This window comes from Rousettus aegyptiacus, unplaced genomic scaffold, assembly GCF_014176215.1.
Source record: "Rousettus aegyptiacus isolate mRouAeg1 unplaced genomic scaffold, mRouAeg1.p scaffold_m13_p_1, whole genome shotgun sequence".
In the NCBI taxonomy this organism is placed as follows: Eukaryota; Metazoa; Chordata; class Mammalia; order Chiroptera; family Pteropodidae; genus Rousettus; species Rousettus aegyptiacus.
Window position 1 is genome coordinate 14888911 of NW_023416284.1, and position 22228 is coordinate 14911138.

The 22228-nt window shown below is 44.2% G+C and overlaps 1 protein-coding gene across 5 annotated transcripts in view; it reads left to right on the plus strand.

The window, feature by feature from the left end:
- The window catches only part of NIPAL3 (NIPA like domain containing 3), a 39985-nt gene that overhangs the window by 9866 nt on the left and 7891 nt on the right, over positions 1 to 22228 (plus strand). For 4 of the 5 annotated variants that reach the window (XM_016124583.2, XM_016124585.2, XM_016124584.2 and 1 more), the window contains exons 3-10: positions 4837 to 4905; positions 6308 to 6479; positions 7974 to 8033; positions 11700 to 11845; positions 14727 to 14823; positions 17418 to 17553; positions 19442 to 19530; positions 20736 to 20799. In XM_016124583.2, coding sequence (XP_015980069.1) covers positions 4837 to 4905; positions 6308 to 6479; positions 7974 to 8033; positions 11700 to 11845; positions 14727 to 14823; positions 17418 to 17553; positions 19442 to 19530; positions 20736 to 20799 — 833 coding nt within the window. The remainder of the gene's footprint in view (positions 1 to 4836; positions 4906 to 6307; positions 6480 to 7973; positions 8034 to 11699; positions 11846 to 14726; positions 14824 to 17417; positions 17554 to 19441; positions 19531 to 20735; positions 20800 to 22228) is intronic. The other variant, XM_016124588.2, reaches the window with a different exon arrangement.

Below are 22228 nucleotides of genomic sequence, written 5' to 3' on the forward strand. Positions count from 1 at the left end.
ATACCATAATATATAAATTTAGTTATAATTGCTTTATCATTTGAATATATTTTTTGTCAGAACAGAGCTGTAGACATAACCTAATTAGCAAAGCTAGTCCTTATTGTACAAACATTGGTCAATCAGACTGATTTCAGAATACCCTAACAAGGTCCAAAGTATCCAATTCTAATGTCATTTCTTAAGAGGAATATGTATGAGAGAGGGAAAGAATTAATTCCTAGAATAGGAATTTATCACTGAAGAAACTCCCTGTTTCTTTATTTCGAAATTCCCCTTGGTTTCTTGATGGTTTTACAGCTTGGGTCAGTGTGCTAGAGTAAGAGTCTACATGAGTATAGGACAAGCCTTTCTTTGACAGAGTGGGAGAGAGCTATTATGAAAGGTGAGAAAAGGCAAGTACAGGAAGCCAGCAAAGAGCATAGAAGGAAATGAGAATATGATAATTAAATAAGGGTTTTGGCAAAACCCTTTATGGAAGAAGCTTCTGGGGCCCCCAATCTGAAGGATGTGGCCTTCTAAACCTTGCCGCCCTGATTTCTCTTTTAGAAACAGTCCTAATGACATCCCAAAGAGCCTCCCTGTTATCTCCAAGCCCAAATCCAAACCCTTTGAGATAGTGAAATTCCCTTCCAATATGGCCAGCCCACCTCTTAAGCCTACTTCCTGGACACTCTGTTTTTTCTCCACCTTCCCCGGTCCCCTGCCCCAATTACATAGAAGCCTTCATCGGTCCCCGAGCTCTCTCACACACATCCCCTTTCACCTCTCAGTGCCTTTGAGACCATTCCTACCTGGGTCTTATACCTCCACGTTGCCTTCTTTCCATTTCTCAAAGGCACCGTGGTCATTCCCACCTTGGAAGCTTCCCGTGGTCTGTAGAATGGCTTTCTTCACTCTACCCCACCACTCTAGGTCCTCAGGTCTCCTTTCTGAAACCACTCCTCAGAGATATCTTCCCTGACCCTCTTCAATCCTGGGTCTGCCCACACACTAAATTATGCCCCTGTGCTTCTCTTAGGTGGTTCTAACTACAGTGCAATTAACTAATCAGTTGTCTAATATATACTACACGAGGACAAGGACAGGCCATGCCACACTTATAGTAGTGCACGGCACCTCCTGGGCACTGAATCAGTGAATAAATATCCGGAATGCCTCCCTCTATTTCCATTGTTCTTATACCCATCTCAGATATATTGTAATATTTTAAGTATCTGTGTTCCGTACTAGCCTGAGAACCAAGAATTGGATCAAAAACCAACTCCCCAGCTCCTGATAATAGATGCTGTTTATTGAATACCTGTCCTGTGTCAGGCACCGTTCTAGACTTTATGTATTACGTAGTTTGACATGGTAGTTTAGAGCAAGGACTCTAGTGTGAGACTGCCTGTGTTCCAGTCCTGCCTCAGCCACTGACCATCTATCTACCTCTTATCCTCTGAGCCTCAGTCTCCTCACTGTAAAGTTAGATAATAATAGTGCCTATCTTTTAAGTTTGCTAGTCGTTAGGATTAAACGAGTTAATATGTATTAAATACTTAAAATAGTAATAGACACATAGTAAGTGTTCAGTAAATGTTTGTCATTATCATTGTCATCATTATTTCTAATCTTTACAAGCCCAGTCTCTCAGTTTCCAAAAGCTGAGCTCTCTCAAGTAGACCTGACCACCTCCTACTAGCACAAGCCTAGCACATAGAAGGTTCTCTTGATTATTGAAGTGATTATTGGCTGATGGATGTTTTTAACTATGATAGCTAATATTTACTGATGTCTCTGAGAAGTGGTAAAGAGGTCTGTTTCCGTGAGCCCCAAAACTTAATGTGTTGCATTATTTCCATGAGATGATTTTATTCTATTCTTGCATCCACCTTGAAAGTAAGTACTCTTAATAACTCCATTTGATAGTTGAGAAAACAGTTGCTCAGAGATATACTGAAGTCATGCTGTCATGGGTTGTGGAGGTTGAATTTAAGCTAAGGTCTACCTGACTCCAGAGGCTGACCTCTGAATGACCACCCTCCCACCCACTTATTGTGCTGGAGCAGTTCCTTAGGAGATATGGTGTCTTTCCAAAGTTAACAGGAAATTTTGCCCACTGCAAGTTGCCTTCTGAAGTCCTCTTCCATCCGCAAATGTTGGTTGAGTGTATTGGATGCCATGTGGGGGTTGGAACAGGAGGCCAGACATAAAAAGAACTCAGGCTAGAAGTTCAAGAGCCTTGATATTAGTTACATGTCTTCCACGGCCTTTGCCATATGACATTGAGCCAAGTAGTTCAGACCTTGTGCCAGAATGAGTTCCTCCTTTGAAATTCTACCACTTTATTAGCACTTCTCTCTAATGACACGTGTTACATTCTTCCTTTATTGCCATTTACCTGTGCTCAGATCAAGCCATTTATTTAGGAAACATCAATATAGTATCTTCTCTTGATCAGCAAAGACAAGAGAGAAATGGAGAACCCAACTGAATATCATTTTTAAATGAAAGGAATGCAGAATTCTGCCCTCTCATATCAGGTGACTACATTTTAAAAAGTAATGAAGAAATTTGCAACAATAATAACTTACAGGGAAGGAAGAGAGATGGAGGAACAAAACTTTGTATGCTACTAAAATTGAATTGGTATTAATCCAAGCTATTGTTATAAATCGAGATGGTAATTGTGATCCTATAGCACAATCACTAAGACAATAACTCAAAAATATGTAGTAAAAGACATGACAAGAAAAGTAAAAGCTTACACTAGAATATATATTTAACATAAAAGAAGGTAGTAATGGAGAAACTGGGGAACAAAAAGAGACATGAGACATAGAAAACAAATAGCAAAATGGTAGAAATCGTTCCTATTAGAAATTACATTAAATGGAAATGGATGAAATGCTCCAGTTAAAAAGGAGAGATTGGCAGAATAGATTTTTTAAAAGCATGATGCCCACATATGCTATCTACAAGAGACTCAAAAACAAAAATAGGTTGAAAGTAAAGCAATGGGAAAAGATATTCCATGCAAATAGTAACCAAAAGAGACCTGGAGCAGCTATACTAACATCAGACAAAATAGACTTTAAGACAAATGTACAAGAGACAAAGAAGGACGTTATATAATGATAAAAGAGTCAGTCCATCAAAAGAGAAAACAGTTATAAGATGTATGCACCTAACAGAGCCTCAAAATGCATGAAGCAAAAATCGATGGAATAGAAAGAAGAAATAATTCATCAGTAATAGTTAGAGACTTCAGTACTCTACTTTCAACAATGGATTGAACAGCCAGCAGAAGATCAGAAGGAAATAGAAGGCTTGAACAACACAATAATCCAGCTGGACCTAACAGACATCTGTGGAACATCCCACCCATTGTTCTGTCTAAAATACTATTGTTCTCAAGTGCATACAGAATATTCTCTAGGATGGAGGATGTATTAGGCTACAACACAAATGTCAATAAATTTAAAAGATTGAAATCATACAAAATACGTTTACTTGTCACAATGGAATGAAACGAGAAATGAGTAACAAAAGGAAATTCGCAAATATGTGGAAATTAAACAACAGCCTCCTAAATAATCAATGGGTCTATGAAGATATCTCATTGGTATCTTCATAGAAATGAGAAAATACCTGAGACAAGTTTATGCTAAAGTTCATACAGAAATGCAAGGCAGCCAAGTAGCCCAAACAATCTTGGAAAAAAGAGAACAAAGTTGGAGGATTTCAACTTCTTGATTTCAAAAATTACTACAGGGCTACAGTAATCAAAAAAATGTGGTACTGAAATAGCATAGACATACAAATCAGTAGAGTCCAGATATAAACCTATACATCTATAAATTGACCTATATGTCTAAGTCAGTTGCTTTTTGACAAGATTGCCAAAACTGGTCAATGGGGAAAGGGATAGTCTTTTTGACAAATGATGCAAGGACAACTGGATAGCTACATGTAAAAGAATGATGTTGGTTTCTTTCTTCACATCATGTATAAAAATTAATTGACATTTATTAAAAATGATGAGTTAAATGTGCCTTATGGAAATGTTTATAATATCTTAAGTAAAAAAATAATGCAGGTTATAAAACAGATTCTAATCTTATTTTTATAAAATAAATTAACATCGCCAGTTATATCTAAATTTATGGACAGAAAAAGAACCAGAATGTTTATAGTAATTATCTGGGCTTTAGAATTACCGATAGCTTTTCTATATTGTGATTGTTCTTTTTAATTAACTATATTTCCTAATTATTCTACAATGAATATATGTTTGGTAATCATTTTTTAAAGTTAAAAACAATGCCATGCCAAGGAATCTGAACCTTTTCCTTAAGATAATGGAGAGTAAATTTTTATAAATTAAGTAATTTAAAATGCCCTAAGCAACTTAGCCAGATAAAAGAGTCTCACTGTGACCCCTCTGGGAACATGAAGATTCCACTGATAAAATGACAAATAGTATCCCTGCCTGTGTTTCTCTTGTAAATTCTGATTTCTGAATGTTCCTTTCCTGCCACAGACCACAGCGAGTCGGTACATTAAGGAGAATAGCAGAGTAGGCCTTATCAGGTCACTGTGACCTGCAGACGAAAAGATGATGCTTTCTGGAAGTGTCTGATTTGGGGCAGTGTTTTGCATGTCATCAGCAAAGCAGCCAGAGAAACCTTGGGTAGTAAAATTTCAGTAGAGGGTCCAGGGTGTTGCGTTGTGATGGATATTTTTCTGATTTTGTTTTGGGACAGCCAACAGTTGGGTTTCAAATGTTTCTGGGGAAGCCCCTTAGCTTAGACCCAGCTTACATCTATATGCCCCTGTGAACTTTCCTTACAGGAAAACTTGATCGGCGCTCTCTTGGCAATATTCGGGCACCTCGTGGTCAGCATTGCACTTAACCTCCAGGTAAGTTTCAGTCACCAGCACTGTCTGGGGCAGAGACAGAGCCGATAAGCCAGGGAGGAAGTCTGGTGTCAGCCTAGCTGCCTCCTCTCTGTGGGACTTTGCCCACTCTGGTCTGGGCTTAGGACAATATCTTGTGAATTGTTCCAAAATCTCTCTTGATTCCTTGCCCCCATGTTTCCCCCCATCACCTCTCAGCTCTGATGACAGCCCTCTCCATTACTTATAAGCCTCTGGCTGCCCTGCCCCAGATCCCCTTGGCCCATCTGGTTCTAAGGTGAGTTCATAGGGTTTCTCAGAGGGTCCCCAGTGGGACCTACCCCCCGTTTCCCAAGGCACTAACTCACCCGTTAATACACTCCCCACTGGTTCTCCCTTCCCTGTCTCACTTTCCTACTCCCTTACTTGTGCTTCCTGGAATCACCTCCCAAAGCGACTCTTTGCTCCTAAGGCCTTGTCTCAGGGACTGCTCCTGGGAAACCCAGACTAAGACTTGACACCTGTGAACAGAATAATCCCACAGCACAGTGGCCACCTCCTCTCCCCCAGAGGCACCCAGCTTCTAGCTGCAGTGAACTGTTCTCCCTCCCTGGAGCAGACACATAAATGCATATGTGTACCTGGCACATCTCAGCTCCCAGGTGTGCATATGTGGGTGTGTTTCTGAGGCTGCATTGTCTCTTAGCTACCTGTCTGGCTCATGCTCTTCTTTCCACAGACCAGCATCTCTGCATCTGTATCTGTTGCTCTGTGGCTCCCACCGTGATCTTCCCCGAAAGGCAGCCTTGGCCCTCGAAGTCAGCATGATTTCCTAGCTTTCCTCAGTCACTCCCTCAGTTTTTCTGTCCTAAGTTCATGAATTCCCAGAACAAAAATATTCACCCTACTGGGCCAAGGATCCACCCAAGGGAGGGTGCCGTTTGCTAATACCTACAGGGGTGCCCAGCAGCACTGCAGCCATGTTTGTAGAAGGGAATATAGTCGAGTGAGCACCTGACTCTTGGGTATCGCTGTTAGAGGGCAAAGGTCAACCTGAGGCCACACTTTAAAGTGGAGTCCTTAGCTCATGGCTCCCATCCAGACTGCACACTGCCTGTGACGTGCATTAGAAATGCATATTTCCAGGGCTCCCACCTACTCTCTGAGGATGAGGTCTAGGCATGTATATTTTTTTAAAGCTTCCCAGGAAATTTTTAAGGCTTCCCGTTCAGTTTGAGAACTACGCTCTCAGAATGACTATCTAGTATTTAGATCACTACTGCTTTACTCTTCTCTGAGTAGGGACCCCAAAAACACCTAACAGATCTTCCTAAATAAGAGTAGGCGGTTGATTTAGGATACATGACATCGTAACATCTTTTCCCCCAAACATCTGGGCAAATCACATCCTTTCTCGGATTTCTAGAAATACTGCCACATCCGCCTGGCAGGCTCCAAGGACCCCCGGGCCTATTTCAAGACCAAGACATGGTGGCTGGGCCTATTCCTGATGCTGCTGGGTGAGCTCGGCGTGTTTGCCTCCTACGCCTTCGCCCCGCTTTCGCTGATCGTGCCCCTCAGCGCAGTCTCCGTGATAGGTAAGACAGGGGGCTCCCACATCCCTCCCCGGGGACCCACATTAAACTCGTTAAACAAATCAGCTTTTGCCTTAACGATAACAGGAATACAAAAATAGATAAAAGGTTTCCTATGCACCAGGCCCTGCTCTAAGCACTTTACAGATATTAATTCTTTTGTTCTTCCCGGCAGCGTTTTTGAGGGAGACACTGTTATCATTCCCATTTTGCACGTGAGGAGACTGAGGCACAGAGCGGGGAACTTATTTTCCCCAAGTCACACAGCTAGAGAGGAGGGCTGGGATATGAACTAGGCTGTCTATCTCCAGAATCTGTTTAAGATTCAGGAAGTTTATCAGAATTATTTCTTACATCTGCTGCAGAAGGAAGATAAACTTTAATCTGTCCATCCTAACTCTTTCGAGGTAACCTAAGCTTTTATAGACCTCTGGTCTGTATGGCTCTAAGTTTTGCCACTCATTCTCACAACTTTTTATATCAACTGGTATTGTTTTTAAAACATCATTAATTTCTCATCTGCCATTTTTCTGCGATTTCTGTAATCACTGAACCAGTGTTTCATAACATTTGAACCAGCTAAGAGACAAAAGAGCTTTCATGTCTGTGAGGTCACAAATAAAGTAGAATTAGAAAAACGTTATTTTCTTCTTAGAAGATGTTTGGAGATTACTGAACAATAGTTCTTGTACATAGGACAATGAATTTGCTTTGAAATGTTTCCTTTCATCTTGCCGGCAGCACTATACTTCCTGGAAGCTCTATCCTGCTCTTAAAGGAAAAATTTGTATTTTGAGTCTTATTCTGCCTAGAACTAAGAGGGCTTCTTCTGTGCCAGAGATGAAATATTCATGGCAACCGAGCATCCCTCCTGTAGCCAAGGCAGACATTGCTAATCAATCATAGCATTCCATCCTTGATAGGGCCTCAAAATTCTCAGAGCTTTAGGCAGTCACTATCCTTTAGGGCAGTCGCAGGAAGTTTAAGGACATCTGCAAACTTGGAAGGGAGGAAAAATAAGCAGGGGAAGATGACACGGGGAGGCATTGCAGTGGAAGGAACAAGGAGCTCTGACAGTCCCAGGTTCAAGTCTAGCCTTCACTTGCCAGCTGCATGATCTCAAGGGGGTGCTTCACCACTCTTTGCCTCGGTGTCCCCATTTTTCAGACAGGAATAATGATAGCACCCACTTTAAAGAGTGAATGTGCCAGAAATAACGTGTGTCAATCACCTGTCGCACAAGAACTCAACACACAATTCACCCGGCCTTGTAGAAACTCCTCAGGAAGGCTCAGAGAGACGCCTCCCTTTCCGAGATGGAATAACAGAGGAACCAGAGGGGACTGAGCCCTCGGGAGCGTGAGCGAGAGGTCAGGCAGTTCCAAGCTTCAGTGCAGATGAGCCAGCAGCCCCAAGGGCATGGGCCAAAGGACTCCGCTTGACTGATGGCAGCCTCAATTCTCTTTTCCCTGTGCTTCTTTTTTTTTTTTTTAATAGCTAGCGCCATCATAGGAATCATATTCATCAAAGAAAAATGGAAACCTAAAGACTTCCTGAGTAAGTGCACTGATTTGAGCCACTGTTCTTAATGTAACGCGTGTGCTATTTTTCATTGTAAAGCCAGCTCGCCGCAGTTCGGAGATCATCTATTCTCTGCTCTCCTCCATGGTTTGCTATTCCACCCACATCGGTCTTTAATCAGTGGTTCCCAAACCTGGCTACGCGTCGGAATCATCTGTGAGACTTTTTAAAATGGGCTTTCAGTCATTCCATTCAATCAATATTTATTGAGCCTCTGTTGTTGGGATTTTGGGAGGCCCAAGAAAAGGCAGCTTGTTTCCCTGAGTTCTACAGCAATGGGAAATAAACACAGAGGGAGATCAGAAGTTATGCTTCGTTATCAATAGAAGCTAAATTAGGGCATGCAGCTTAGGTGTGCGGCCAGGTGAACTCTCCCCTGAAACAGTCTCCCAAGGAGATAGTTCAGTTTACAGAATGGAACACTTACCCAGAATTACTGCCTCACATAGTCTGGGACAGGAAAGGAAAGAAAAAGAACAAAGCCTCAGTCTATAAATTCTTTTGATACATTAGCTCCACTCAGTTGAGCAATGTGGGCCAATAGGGCAAGAGGCAGAGTGTTGTTGGTCCATTGGAGGTCCCTCTACGTGGAAACCCGAGGGGTAGAGAAGATGTGTTCCCCTAAGATACCTAATAAGTGCCACCCTCTGTTGTGGGTGCCAAGGATATAACAATAGCATAGATGTGGTACCCGTTCTCATGGAGATTATAGTTGAGTGTGTGTATGTGTGTGTGTTGGGGAAGACAGCATATAATAAACAAGTAAACAACTAAATAAAATAGTTCTGTACCTTAGTGCATCTGAGAAAATAGAATGCTTCTTGGTGGGACATTGAGAACATAGGAGAACTTTACCTAGACTGGTTGGAGTTAGACTGTCTGAAGAGGTGATTTTCGATACAGAGACACCATGCCAGCATCTGTGGGCGGGGGTTCCGTGCAGCAGAACAGCAGGTGCAAAGGCCCTGAGGCAGGAATAAGCTTAGTGTGTCCATTTCAGTAAGGCCATTGTAGCTGGAGGGCGATGAGGGAAGGAGGACGTGAGGGCAAGGAGGCATGGAGGAGCAGATGACGTAGGGCCTTATAATCCATGCTTAGGAGTTAAGGAGTAACACGATGGTAGGCCAGGCTCTGTTCCCAGAGAATCGGGGCTGAACATTTGCATTCTTATCAAGCCTTCCAGAGTGAAGTATTTTTGTCTGCAACTTGCTTTGAAATGCAGATAGATAGACAGACAGACAGACAGACAGACAGACAGATAGATAGATAGATAGATAGATAGATAAGATAGTTTGATGGATGGATGGATGGATGCATGGATGGATGGATGAAGAGAACACATAGAGATAAAGCAAGTATAATGTTAATTTAGAACCTAGGCGATAGGACAACTCTTTCAACTTTTCCGTGTGTCTGCAAAGTTTTTAAAACGAAATGTCAAGGAGAAGATGCTCCCAAGATGCTACGGAAACACAGCCAGGTTTGGGAACCACTGTTTCGAACCTTTGGTATAGAATGAAAGATGGAGCCAGGAGGCTAGAAAAGAAAAGAGTCTTACACTGGAAAAAATAAAGGAAGGAAGGAAGGAAGGAAGGAAGGAAGGAAGGAAGGAAGGAAGGAAGGAAGGAAGGAAGGAAGGAAGGGAGGGAGGGAGGGGGGGGGAAAGAAAGAAAGAAAGGCAGAACTACTACTTAGCAAACAAATAACGCCAAGAAGAACAAAAGATGCATAGTGATTTGCAGTAGTCTTGATTTGGGGCTGGGGGCCTTGGGCTTTATGTCCCTTCCAGGGTCACTCTAGGTAGTTCTGGAGTAAGAGGCATGCTAGTCCGGCAGTGTCCTGCATGAATGAAACAGAGGGCTCTCCGGATATCTGCAGTTCTGTGGACACACGACCTAGTGAGTAGAGCATGGGCTAGATTTTGGTCCTCCTCACCCCTTTAGCTAGGTGCCCTTGAGCAGTGAGCATCCTGCACAGCTGTACATGACTGCCTGCCAAAAGTTCCAATAAATTCATCAAACGTTCACCCAGTATTAGATCTGTGCTGGATACTGTAGGCATGGAAATGAGTGAGACTTAATCCCCACCTGAAGAAAAGTTAAGACAACAGACTATATCTTAGCACAGAACTTACTCTGTTGAGTTGACATGGTTCATTCATTCATTGAACAATTGAACAAACGGTTTTGGGGCACCTTATAAGGCCCAGAATGAAAATAAGAGACATTTAATGTGGTATCATATTTTCTGAAAACAGTGGAATGACATAGGTATAGTCAGTTCTAGCCCAGATAAATCCAGAGGCCTGCAGTCAGAACTCACAGTTCTTTTCAGCTTGCCTGGGCCTGGGATGGACCTCAAGAGATTCTTTGTCAATTCCACAGGGTTTAACTGGATTGTCACAGGACTCCGGGGAAGAGTCAGGAAACTCTTGTCATTTACCCAGGAGCATACCCTCCTGGGGCACTAACAGCTCTGTCTGACAGGTCTCTGGAGTAGAATATTGATAGTGTTTAGACAGATCCCTTGGGAGTAAGTAGGTTAAACAGCCAGTTGGGAAAGGATGAGGTAGTTTTTAAAAGGTATGTGGTAGGTGCTGAAGGTTTGCTTTGGAAGTTTGGTTTTATTTGATTTTTTATCTTGCCTATAAAAGTGATTCTAGCTTTAAAATAGTCCTTGTAAAATTCATGCTAAAACCACAGTGCAACGTCTGAATGGCTAAAATGAAGAAGAAAAAATACATAATTTTACTCTCATACTCTGATGGTGGACAAGTAAATTGATACAACCACTCTAGAAAATGATTTGACAGTAACTACTAAACTGAATACCCACATATCCCATGATCTAGGAATTCCAAGCCTAGTTTTATACCCAACAGAAATACATAGCGGCACTGCAGGAGAAGTTTATAGCAACATTATTTCCTATAACCCAAGACTGGACACTACTTAAATGCCCATCAGCAGTAGAATGGATAAATTATGTCATATTCACACAATTGGCTTCTATGTAGCAGTGAGAAGGAAACTCACTGATACAGATGAATCTCAGAAACATCATCTTGCATAAGCGCAGACACAAGAGAACATACTGTATGAATTCATGTATATAAAGTACAAAACCAAAAAAAAAGGAAAAGAAAAAGAATAAAGAAAAAAACTAAAAAATAGAAATAAAAAATAAAAAGAAAACAAATGGAAACATACATACACACAAAGAATAAAAGAGAAAAAAAGAACGAAAAAGAAAAAGAGAGCACAAAACCAGGCAAACTGTCAATGCTGGTAGAAGTCAACATGTCACCCTGGGGGTGGGGTCTCGTGCCTGGAAGGGGACACGTGGGGATTTGCGGGTCCCATTACCGTTCCCTTTCTAGATCTGGGTGCTGGTTCCATGGATGTGCTCACTTCGTGAGAATTGATCGAGCGCTTTTTTATGCATGCTACACCTCTTGAAAATTTTTTTCACATTAAATGTTATTTTTAAAACACACTAAGGAAGATAACCTTTAAAAAAAAAAAAAAAGAAAGAAAAAAAATGAAAAATACAATAACAGATGAGCCTTGTTGCCCCAGGAGCACGTATGGCCTGGGGCCAGCACCTGCCCTGAGCCCTGTGACAGCCTCCCCTTCCCTGCAGGGCGCTACGTCTTGTCCTTTGTTGGCTGTGGTTTGGCCATCGTGGGCACCTACTTGCTGGTGACGTTTGCTCCCAACAGCCACGAGAAGATGACAGGCGAGAACATCACCAGGCACCTCGTGAGCTGGCATTTTCTCTTATACATGGTAAGAGAAGCCTCTGGTCCTTGCGCCTGAGGTGGTGGGAGGGGGGATCAGGTCCTAGAAACCAGAAAGCTGAATACCCAGCAATAGAGGATTTGTGTGAATCGTGTGACATAGTTCATATTTCACAGCACTGAAGAATGTGCTTGTGGAGAATGCGTAGTTCATGGGGAAATGCTTTTTTCATTTACATCCTGAGTAGTGTCTAAAATAGCATATGTTATATGATAACTACATTTTTTAGAGGTATTTGTAGGTGTATACATATAATGTATCCATAAAGCCCTAGACGGAAAAACAAATTTCATCAGTAGTTGTCTTTGGGAGATGGAATTATGACTGAGTTTTTGTTTCGTCTTTATGTAGCATCCAAAATTTCTACATAAGCATTTAAAATGTTTGTGGTAAGAACAAAAGTTAGGATTCTAAACAATTACAGAATGTTATTTCTTTCTTGTCCAGTATCACACGACTGATAAAAACTGATAGAAACGAGGGAGACGCTGGAAACTTTGTCTCCTAAACCCTCAGCCTGAGCTCGGTCCTCTGCCCCAGTGACAGCCTATGTTAGTTCTGCAAATAAACTAATCAAGGAAAAACATTCAAGGTAGTCGATAAAGCTCCTGGTATATTCCTGTCCCATGCCTGGCACCGACCGTGCTAAACACTCACTATGTGTCATCTCAGGTTCTCTCAACAACCCTCTAAAACAATGTGTTTTTTCTCTCCATTTTCTGGATGAGAAAACCAGAGCTCTGGGAGGTTAGGCCACTTGTTTCGAGTCTCATGAGAGCAGAGCTGGACTTGATGACCAGGCCTACCTGGCCTGACGTCACCTTCCTCCACCATGGCCTAATGACAATGGTGTTCACTGTGTTGCATCTGACACAAGCAGCCTGGAACTGCTCTAGAGGCCCCAGAATGTACTTTTTCCTCAGATTGCCCACAAGGCAGAAGAAAGAGTTCCCCAACATTGGGGCTGTGTCCTCTTCCTACTGCCAGCCAGCCCCAGCATCTACCTGCCAGACAGAGTGAAAGACCCACCTCTTCAGGAAAAGCTTTTCTCTCAGGGAGTCCTGGGCGCCCTTACGTGCTGTGTGACCTTGGCCAAGTCACTTAACCAGAAGCTCTGCCTCCTCTGTAAGCTGACAGGAGTCACAGGACCTGGGATGGTTATTGGGAGGGACACACGGTAGTGTGGAAACCACCCGGCACTTGGCAGATGCTCAGTGACCAACTCAGTTTGTCTTCCTCACCTGTGACTGTCAGACCAAATCAAATTCAATAAATATTTTTGAGGGTCTGCTATGTGCCAGTCACTGTGGATATAAAAAATAAATGAGATATGCTCATGGAACTCAGGGTCTACCAGGAGGCACCAAAATACACACAGCCATCTTGCGATAGGACGCCAAGTGCTATCCCAGCCTTCATGTAAGCACCGCGAAGAATGGCCAAAAAATTGGGCTCCAGTCGATGCACGCAAGATGGTTGGAAATGTTAAGTAACTCTCCATCTGCTTGATGGAGTATTCTGCAGCCATTAGGGATAATTATGACAACTTTGTAAAACATGAAAATTGTTTACAGTAACTAAAAAACGGCCCAATACAAAATCGTGCATTCCCTTTGATGACAAGGACATAAAATGTGTATTCACTGTGACAAAGACAGGAAGACACAGGAAAAGGAGAACAGCTGTGTTTTATGGTCTCCAATTATGAGGAATTTTCTAAAATTTTCTTTTCAAAATGCCCATTAACGTTTCTACATTGGTTTTTATAGTAATAAACTTTGGTAGAAGGTTGGGGTAGGCATATGGAGCTGAGCCATTGTTGAAATGTTCTGCTTTAGTTTTGCTGGGTGCTGGGGCTGGCTTTACTACTTGGGAAAGTATTGCCAAATGTCTGGGCCTTGAAGGAGTAGAAAGGGCAAGTTGTTGATTCAAAGTGGAGGAACTTCTGAAACTTCGGATTTGCTGTTGTCTAATCGTAAGATTCTACTGATTGAGCACCTTCTAAACACCAGGCGTGGGGTCCCCTGTCTTCAGGCAGTGTAGCTTAATGGAAAAGCACATTGGCTCTGGAGCCAGACTGTCCAGGTTCAAATCCTACTTCTGCCATTTACTACCTTGAGATTATGTTAGTACCTACTTCATAGAATTATTATGCTGCTTTAATGAGTTAAGTATAGATAAAATGCTTAGAATAGTGCCTGGCTTATTTTCAAGTTCATTAAGTGTAAGCTATGATTATGGCCCTGTAAGGTAAGAATTATCCCTATTTCACAGAGGAGGTAACAGAGGTTTAGAGACGTTAAAGTGACTTAGCCAAGGTCGCACCACTAGTTTAGAAGCAGATCCAAGTTCAAACCTGGGCCTCCATGCCTCCAAACGTCCTCTTCTTTCTACTCTTCTAGGTCGCACGCATTGGAGGCTTGGTTAGGGGGTAAGGGGCACGTATACTTAGGTGCTTCACCAAAGAGCTCTTCTCTGTGGACAGACGTCTCCCTCCTTGACCCCCAGTTTTAATGGGGTTACCCAGGAAGCAGTGAAATGAGAAGAGACCATCCCGGCCTCCTGAATCTTGGCCGTCCAAGACAGGGTGGATGCGAGGCCAGCACCTCACCCTCGAACCTCTGCCGTGAGGCGAACTCCTTCCCAGTGCTGTCCAGGGATTAGAGAGGTTCACTCAGTCCTCCCTCCTCGTCCACAGGATGTCAGTCGGTAGTTCGGGGAATGCTGGGCGTTTCAATGCCCTTTCAGCTCTAAGGGTCTGTGACTGGTGAAGTCAGCCTCGTAACCTCCGGCCCAGCCCGTCGGGGCCTCCAGGTCTTGCCTTCCAGGTCTGTGGCCCCCACTGACACCCGCCTTGCTGCTTTCCTAGCTCGTGGAGATCATTCTGTTCTGCTTGCTGCTGTACTTCTACAAGGAGAAGAACGCCAACAACATCATCGTGATCCTCCTCTTGGTGGCGCTGCTCGGTGAGTGGGGGTCCGGGAGACTGAGTGTTGCCATCGGCCAGTAGCAGCAGAAGGGCCCTGCGGGCTGGAGGCAGCTCCGGTCAGTCCCGTCACGCTGCCGGCTGCACTCAGCGTTTTGACTCAAATACCAAGTCTGCTAAGTGCCACGAACGGTGCCGGTGACTGGCGACAGCGGGGCGCAGGGCAAAGCCCCGCCCTCGGGGAGTCTCCGTTCTAAAGGGAGGAAACCACAGTCACCAAGCCAAGCGGACAGATACGTAGGTGATGCGCATTGGGTCCGTGGCAACTGCAGCGAAGAAGGCGGAGGGAGGGCGAGGGGAGAAGGGCCGAGAGGGCGTTTCGGAGACGTCAGAGGCGGACCGAGCTCCAGCAACCGAGTCCTTAGGGTTCGTGTAAAACCAGTCAGAGGTTAGAAAGCCATTCTGGGTTCAGAGGCAAGAATCGATTTTGCTCTTCTTTTTTTTTTTTTTTTTTTTTTTTTCATTTTCTCATCTCTTTTCTCTTTCCTTTTAGAGGGATGGGTACAATCCTGAATCAGTTTGGGGGAAGGCTCTAAGCCTGCATAGCATTTGATTACTGAACAGAGCTGTGAGAAATACCTGTTCTTCCTGGGGAAGGAGCAGTGGGTGGGCGAAGCCCCTCTGCTGCCCGCTAGTCACGCTCCCTGCTTAAGCCACACCGTCCTCTAAAAACGGGCGCGAGGGGACGTCCAAGTCTCAGGGAGAGGGGACTGAAAGCAGAGGAGCACAAGTGCCCCATACGTGGCTTTTCCCTTCCGTCCTTCCCTCGGGGAGCCCTGCTCCAGCCACAGGCCATCGAGCACACAGAGGTGTCACCTCATGACAGCATTGCTGCTTTCGATTTTTCTAGAAACGATTCTATTGAGACACGATTTACGTACCGTAAAGTTTACCTGTTTAAAGCACACAATTCAGTGATTTTTTTAGTATATTCACAAAGTTGCGCCACCATCTTCATAATCAAATTTCAGAATGATTTTGTCACCCCCAAAAAAGGAACCCTCTGCCCATTAGCGGTTACTCCCCATTCCTCCCCGCACCCAGCCCCTGGCCAACCAACTGATCTGCTTTCCGTCTCTATGGATTTGCCTTTCGGGACATATTATATGAATTATATGTGGGTGTTTGTGACTGGCTTCTTTCACTGAGCATGTCATAGAAGTTCATCCATGTTGTTGTGTGTGTTGGTGGTCCATTCCCCGGTGACTTTGTTCTCAAAGTGAATTGGAAGGTCACAGTCCCAAAACATTCTCTCTTGGTGAGTAGGAAGGCCAGAAGGTTCTGAGGCACACTGGCCCCTCTCCCAAGGACAGTCTGATGAAAGGGCCTGTCCTAACTGGCTGCCGATGTTTAAAAACTGCAGTGCGTGCAGCTGTAGGACCCAGAAGTCGCTGTGCGTGATGGGCTGTTGGCGGGAGAAGGCAAAATGAGCTAAGCTGAGAAAAACAGAAAAGCAGAGCATTTCAGCTGCAAGAAGAGGCTTTACTTGTACTGGAGTTGGGGGTGGTTTCTTTTAACTCCTGCTTTGATGAGGGAATCCGACAGTTGAGAGTTAGGAGTTATTTCTGCACCGCTAGGTAAAGCAGTGGTCTCCATGGTGAGCTGAACAGGGTGGTCCACCAGGTGACCAGGTGTGTGGGAAGAAGATATGAGAACTTATATTTATTTTGATCTCCATCTTTTAAATGATATTTCCTGCACAGGTTTTATAAAGTACACACCATATACGCAGCACAGTGTTACATGACTGTAATTCTAAAACACATAAACACACATATTGAAAAAGTATGTGCATATGGACAGGGGTAGGATTCCAGAGCATTTGGAGACCTCTGTCTAAAGAAGTATTTTTTTTTAATAAATTTATTTATTTAAATTAGTTTCAAGTATACAATGCATTGGTTAGACATCTATATTGTTCATAAAACGACCCCTCTCTTCCCCCAAATGCTCCCTCCGTCCCCTGACCTCCCACTTAGCCATCATATTGATATTAACTGCATTCCCTATGCCGTGCTCCCTCTCCTCGTGCCCAACTATCAACTACTAATTTCTGCTTCTTTAATCCTTCATCCCACACTCCCAGTCCCCCAACCCCCTCCCCTGTGTCCATCACCAAACTGTCCACTATATTTGTGAGTCTGTTTTTGATTAGTTTGTCCTTTTTTTCCCTTAGATTCCACACTTAAGTGAAATCATATGGTATTTATCTTTCTCTGTCTGACTTATTTCACTCAGCATAAAAACCTCCAGGTCCATCCATGTCGTAGCAAATGGTAGGATTTCATTTCAAGAAGTATCTTTAGAAATACAATTGAGAGAGCACTTAGGAAAAAGAAAAAAGGTCTTTACACACTACACGCTTTTCCCGTGATTTGCCGTGAGAACGATACCCAGAAGAAGTTCGTTTGTTCATCTGAAGACTGTTCCGCCCTCCCGTGGTGTCTCAGGGACAGTGCTGCTGCCCTGGGGTCCGGGGACCTGAACTCGTTCGTTGTCTCTTCTTGCCAGCGTCTAGAGTCTGATTCTGTCCATGTCCCTGAGGCCCCCACTTGCCCTATGTACCTTCTGCAGGCTCCATGACGGTGGTGACGGTGAAGGCGGTGGCGGGGATGCTCGTCTTGTCCATCCAGGGGAACCTGCAGCTGGACTACCCCATCTTCTACGTGATGTTCGTGTGCATGGTGGCAACCGCCGTCTATCAAGCCGCGTGAGTTACGGTTCTTCTCCTGCTGGGCCTCGACACGCGCGGGCTCTTCCATTTTCTGGGCCTGATTACATGCGTTTTCGAAGCCATGGGAAGGCAGAATGTTCAGATGCAGCCTACTGCCAGGGTCTGGCACCCACTGTGAGAGAGAGGGCTGCTGATTTGCTGAGTTGTCACATGGAGGGGCTCCGCTCCTTGAAAGGCAAGCCTGGGGTTGGTTGCGTTTGACCTTCTGTCTCAAAATGTGAGAAGTGCGTGATCGGAGGCAGCCTCACTTCCCATCTGCTCCGAGGCAGGCATCCGTTTCAGGGACTTCAGAAGAAGCTGTGCCATCCCTTGACACACCTACCTATTTGTCTGCAAGGTGGAAAACAAAAGGTTGTCATTTCTTGTCCTCGAGAAATCTCCTCAAATCTGCGCAAGTCGAAGAGTTAGGTAATCATTTCTCTTAAGTGGAAAGCAGCAGTTCTGAGTGCAGGTCTGGAAGGGCGTGGGACAGGCCTGCCTGGGGACAGGAGAGTGAACTGGGCAGGTTTCAGTGCAGTGTGTGAGATCGATGCGCCCTGGGCAGGTAAGGCCCAGACTCCAGCAGCCTGGGCTCACTGTCCACCAGTGTGACCACAAGGGATCATGGGAGTGACCACTGCTGACTGGGTACTCAGTGTAAACTGGCTCCATTCTCCTTGCTGTCACATGAACTTGAATTCATTGCATCCTCACAACACCCCTTCAGGCAGGTGATACTATCTTCGTTTTGCACATGAAGTTTTGCACATGAAGAACCGTAGCAGGTGAGGTTAAAAGGCCAGGAAGTGGCGGAGCTGAGATTTGAACGCAGGCCTCTGGCTCCCTGGGCCACACCCCTCTCTCTGCTCTGCCACCTCCTCTCGGTTTCTCTAAGAGGCAGATTCCTCAACTGCAAATGAAAATAACAGTCCCTTCCTGAGAGAATCACATAAAGGTTTTTAGGACAGTCCCCAGGATAACATTGGGTAAAGAGCATCATCTTTTATGATCATCACTGCTATGCCAATGTTGATTATTACTGTTCTTAGTCCCACAACAATTCCCATCATCACCGCTGAGCCCCTGCAAAGCTCTGTGTCGACCATTCCAGGGGGTCGCAAAGACGAATCAGATGCCCTGCCTGCCTCCTGGGGCTCATGATGGGCTTTCCACACACAGAGGCAAGGAAGTAACAGTATCTGTCCTCAAGGCACTCACAGCCCTGGTGGAGGGCAGCCTGGTAAACAGAGGATTACAGCTGAGGGAGAAGTATGTTATAGTGTAAGCAATTACACAATAACTAAAACACTGTGCAGAGAAAGGACAAAGGATATATTACAAAGGATATATTTCAAAATGATGGCAGTGTGTATCCTAGATGGAGAGATTACAAAGGACTCCAGTTTCCTCTTTTTCCTGTATTTATTGCAGTGATCATATTATTTTTTAATTGAAAAGAAAATGTTATATAAAACAATACTATAACAATAGGCAGAATGTGATAAATGATGTAAGAATTTCTTGGCGTATTTATGAGACCAGAAATGGCTCTTTTTAGTGGGGTGAGTATGCAGGGGATGCAGCAGTGAGGAGAAGGGCATTTCTGGTGATGAGAACCACGTGGTTAGAGATGTGAGAACAGGAAGGCAGGGCCTGCTTGGGGAATGGGGGTGGGCCTCACGTTATGTGTCTACGAGAAGAATGGGAGCAAAGCATGGACCCTGGATCTAGAGATACACAAGGATGGCGTCTTGATAAAACCAAGGACTGTTCCTCCGTGAGTCGTCTTCACATTTCAAACCAGCTCTATTGGCAGTCCTCGGCTGTCACCTCAGCCTTGACGACATCCTCACAGCCTACTCACCAGAGTGCTTTTGTGTTGCAGCTTTTTAAGTCAAGCCTCACAGATGTACGACTCGTCTTTGATTGCCAGTGTGGGCTACATTCTATCCACAACTGTTGCCATCACAGCAGGTAGGGGCGGCCGATTGCTAGATTTCTGTCTTCTACCTTAGCCGCAGGGACAGAACCCCAGTGTGGAGGGAGGAGGCTCCATCTCGATCACAAGGCCAGTTCCACTGACTATTTTGCCTACAGAGAAAGTGCAGGATTCTGGGAGACCTGGGTTTGCATCCCAGCACACACGTGAAGCTGCGTGGCTCTGGGAAAACCACTTCACCTCTCTGAGCCTAAGTTCCACATGTATAAAATGGTAGTAATAACACTTAACCTCCTAGAACTGAAATATGTGTGATCCAGATGTCCCCCACTTTGTAGTGCATATGAAAGTTCAGAAAGTTCTCAGACAGTTTTTGCCATCATCAGCTAGCTCCACAGCCTCCATTGGCCAAGTGACCATACATAATTTTTGGAGATGGTTGGTATAGGAAGCATCTGCACCATAGCAACAGCTCAGTTGGTGATCATCATTATTATGCCCAAATCCCACTCAGAGAGGTAGGAGTGCCCGTGCTGTGAGTGGTACCAGGGATCAGGTGGGGCATTGACCAGGAGCGTCAGAAAGCTAACCCGATGCGAAGACTAAGGCATGGTCAAGAACTTGGGTCCAGCCAAGGCTAAAAGGAAGAGCAGACACCAGAGTGGAGTCAAAGTTGGGCAGGGAATCAGGAGCCCAGGAATACGGCGTGAAGCTCGTGGTTGTGAAAGGAGTCCAGGCAGGTACTAGCTGCTGGATAAGGGTGGCAGGCCGAGGCCACTCCCATGCCGCAGGAGTGGACCCGCAGGCTGGACATCTGCTGGCCACATTAGGTTAGAAAACTCTGACAGCTTAAACACGAAGCCTTGTTTCTCCATCTTAAGAAATATAGGATAAGGGGTATGTAAAAACTGGTAAACGTGGTCTGTAGGTTAGTACACAGTATTGCTTCATTGGGAGGAGACTGGGTGCATGGGAACGCTGTACTATTTACTATCTCAACATTAAAAGTTGAGGGGAAAAAATGAAAATAAGAGGGGCCCAGAAGGGGGAGAAAGAAGACAACCTGTTCCCCAAAATGGCTTTTATTCCATTCTCCTAATATTTTACTAGGCACAGTCATAGTGTTTTTTGAGCCCTTTGGTTTCCTGCAGGGAAGAGAGCTTAGCCGCGTCCCAGACAGACTGACAAGTAGGTGATTTGAAAATCGCTCATCGTGCGATTTTTCTGTTATTTGCTGCAGGCGCAATATTTTACCTGGATTTCATCGGGGAGGACGCACTGCACATCTGCATGTTTGCACTGGGGTGAGTTCCGACCCTCTGTCTGGCCCCAGAGCAGTGGGTGTAGAATTAATTCCTGGCAGTTTGCCTCCCCTCGCCTCCCCACCCCTGCGCCTCCCCGCCACCCCTCCCCATCTTACTGCTTCAGCCTCTCAGGCAATCCTTCAGAGTCAGCGGAGCAGCTGGGTTTGGCATTTTGTCCCCAGAGGTGAGCGCTTGACTCCCCAAAAGGCTTTATCTCCTTCCCCTTTCTTCTCTTTGTCCTTTAATCTCCTTGTCATGTCTAAAAATCACATTTTAACACATGAAGGGACTCTCAACCTCACCTCTGAACAAAGAAATGCATTTTGAACCTATAGGAGATCCCATCATTTTGCAAAAACTAACAGAATTAATAATATTCCCTGTTGGCAAGAGAATGAGACCACACTCTGCCTTACTGTGAGAAGTTCTTTAATGTGGGAGGACAATTTGGCCATACAAGTTTTAAATGAGCATCCTCTTTGATGCATTTCATTTCCTATCATTTACCTTGGAAAAATAATTGAAATAGGACACAAAGACATGTGAATAAGGCTATTTATTAATTTTAAAATTAATTGTATAAGCAAATAATTGGAAGTAACCTCAATGCCCAAAAGTAAAACACAGGTTATAATAAGGACCATTTCGCCATTTTGAAAAATTGAGGACAATCTATAGGTTCTGATATAGAACCACGTTTAGATACTTTAGATAGGAAAAGTTATTCTTTTTTTATGTCAACACTGAGATCCAGCAATTCCACCTCTAGATATATACCCAAAGGAAATGAGTACATATATTGACAAAATGACTTGTGTACGGATGTTTATAGTAGCTTTACTTATTCTACACGCAAATTGGATATAGCCCAAATGTCTGTCAGCAGGAGAGTGGAAAGCAAATGGTAGTATATTCACTGCCGCTCACTAGCTTTGTGACTTCCGACTGCCTCTATTTCCTTATCAGTAGTTGTGAGGACAATTGATTCAACACAACAGTTAAAAATAATGCACTACTAATATACACAATAAAGTGGATAAATCTTAAGAACATTTACCGGGTGAAAGAAACCAGACATAAAAGTCATCCATGCTACGATTTAACTTACAAGACGTTCAAGAACCGGCAAATTGGTAAAAGAAGTCAGAAGAATGGGTTTCCTCTGCGGAGGGGTTGCACGAATTGGGATGGGGCGCCAGGACGTTTTCTGGGGCAGAGGGGATGAAATGTCTTCTGTTGACCTGGTGATGATTGCACTTGCGTATACACAGTAAAATCCATGGCACTCTGGGGTTAGGGTTTATGCATTTTACTGCATGAACATTCTACCTCAGTTTTTTAGAATGTGTGCTTATTTATCTAAGCATTAGAGAAAAGAAAAAAAAAAAAAGACTGGAAGAATAGACACCTACCTGGGGGAGTAGGACAG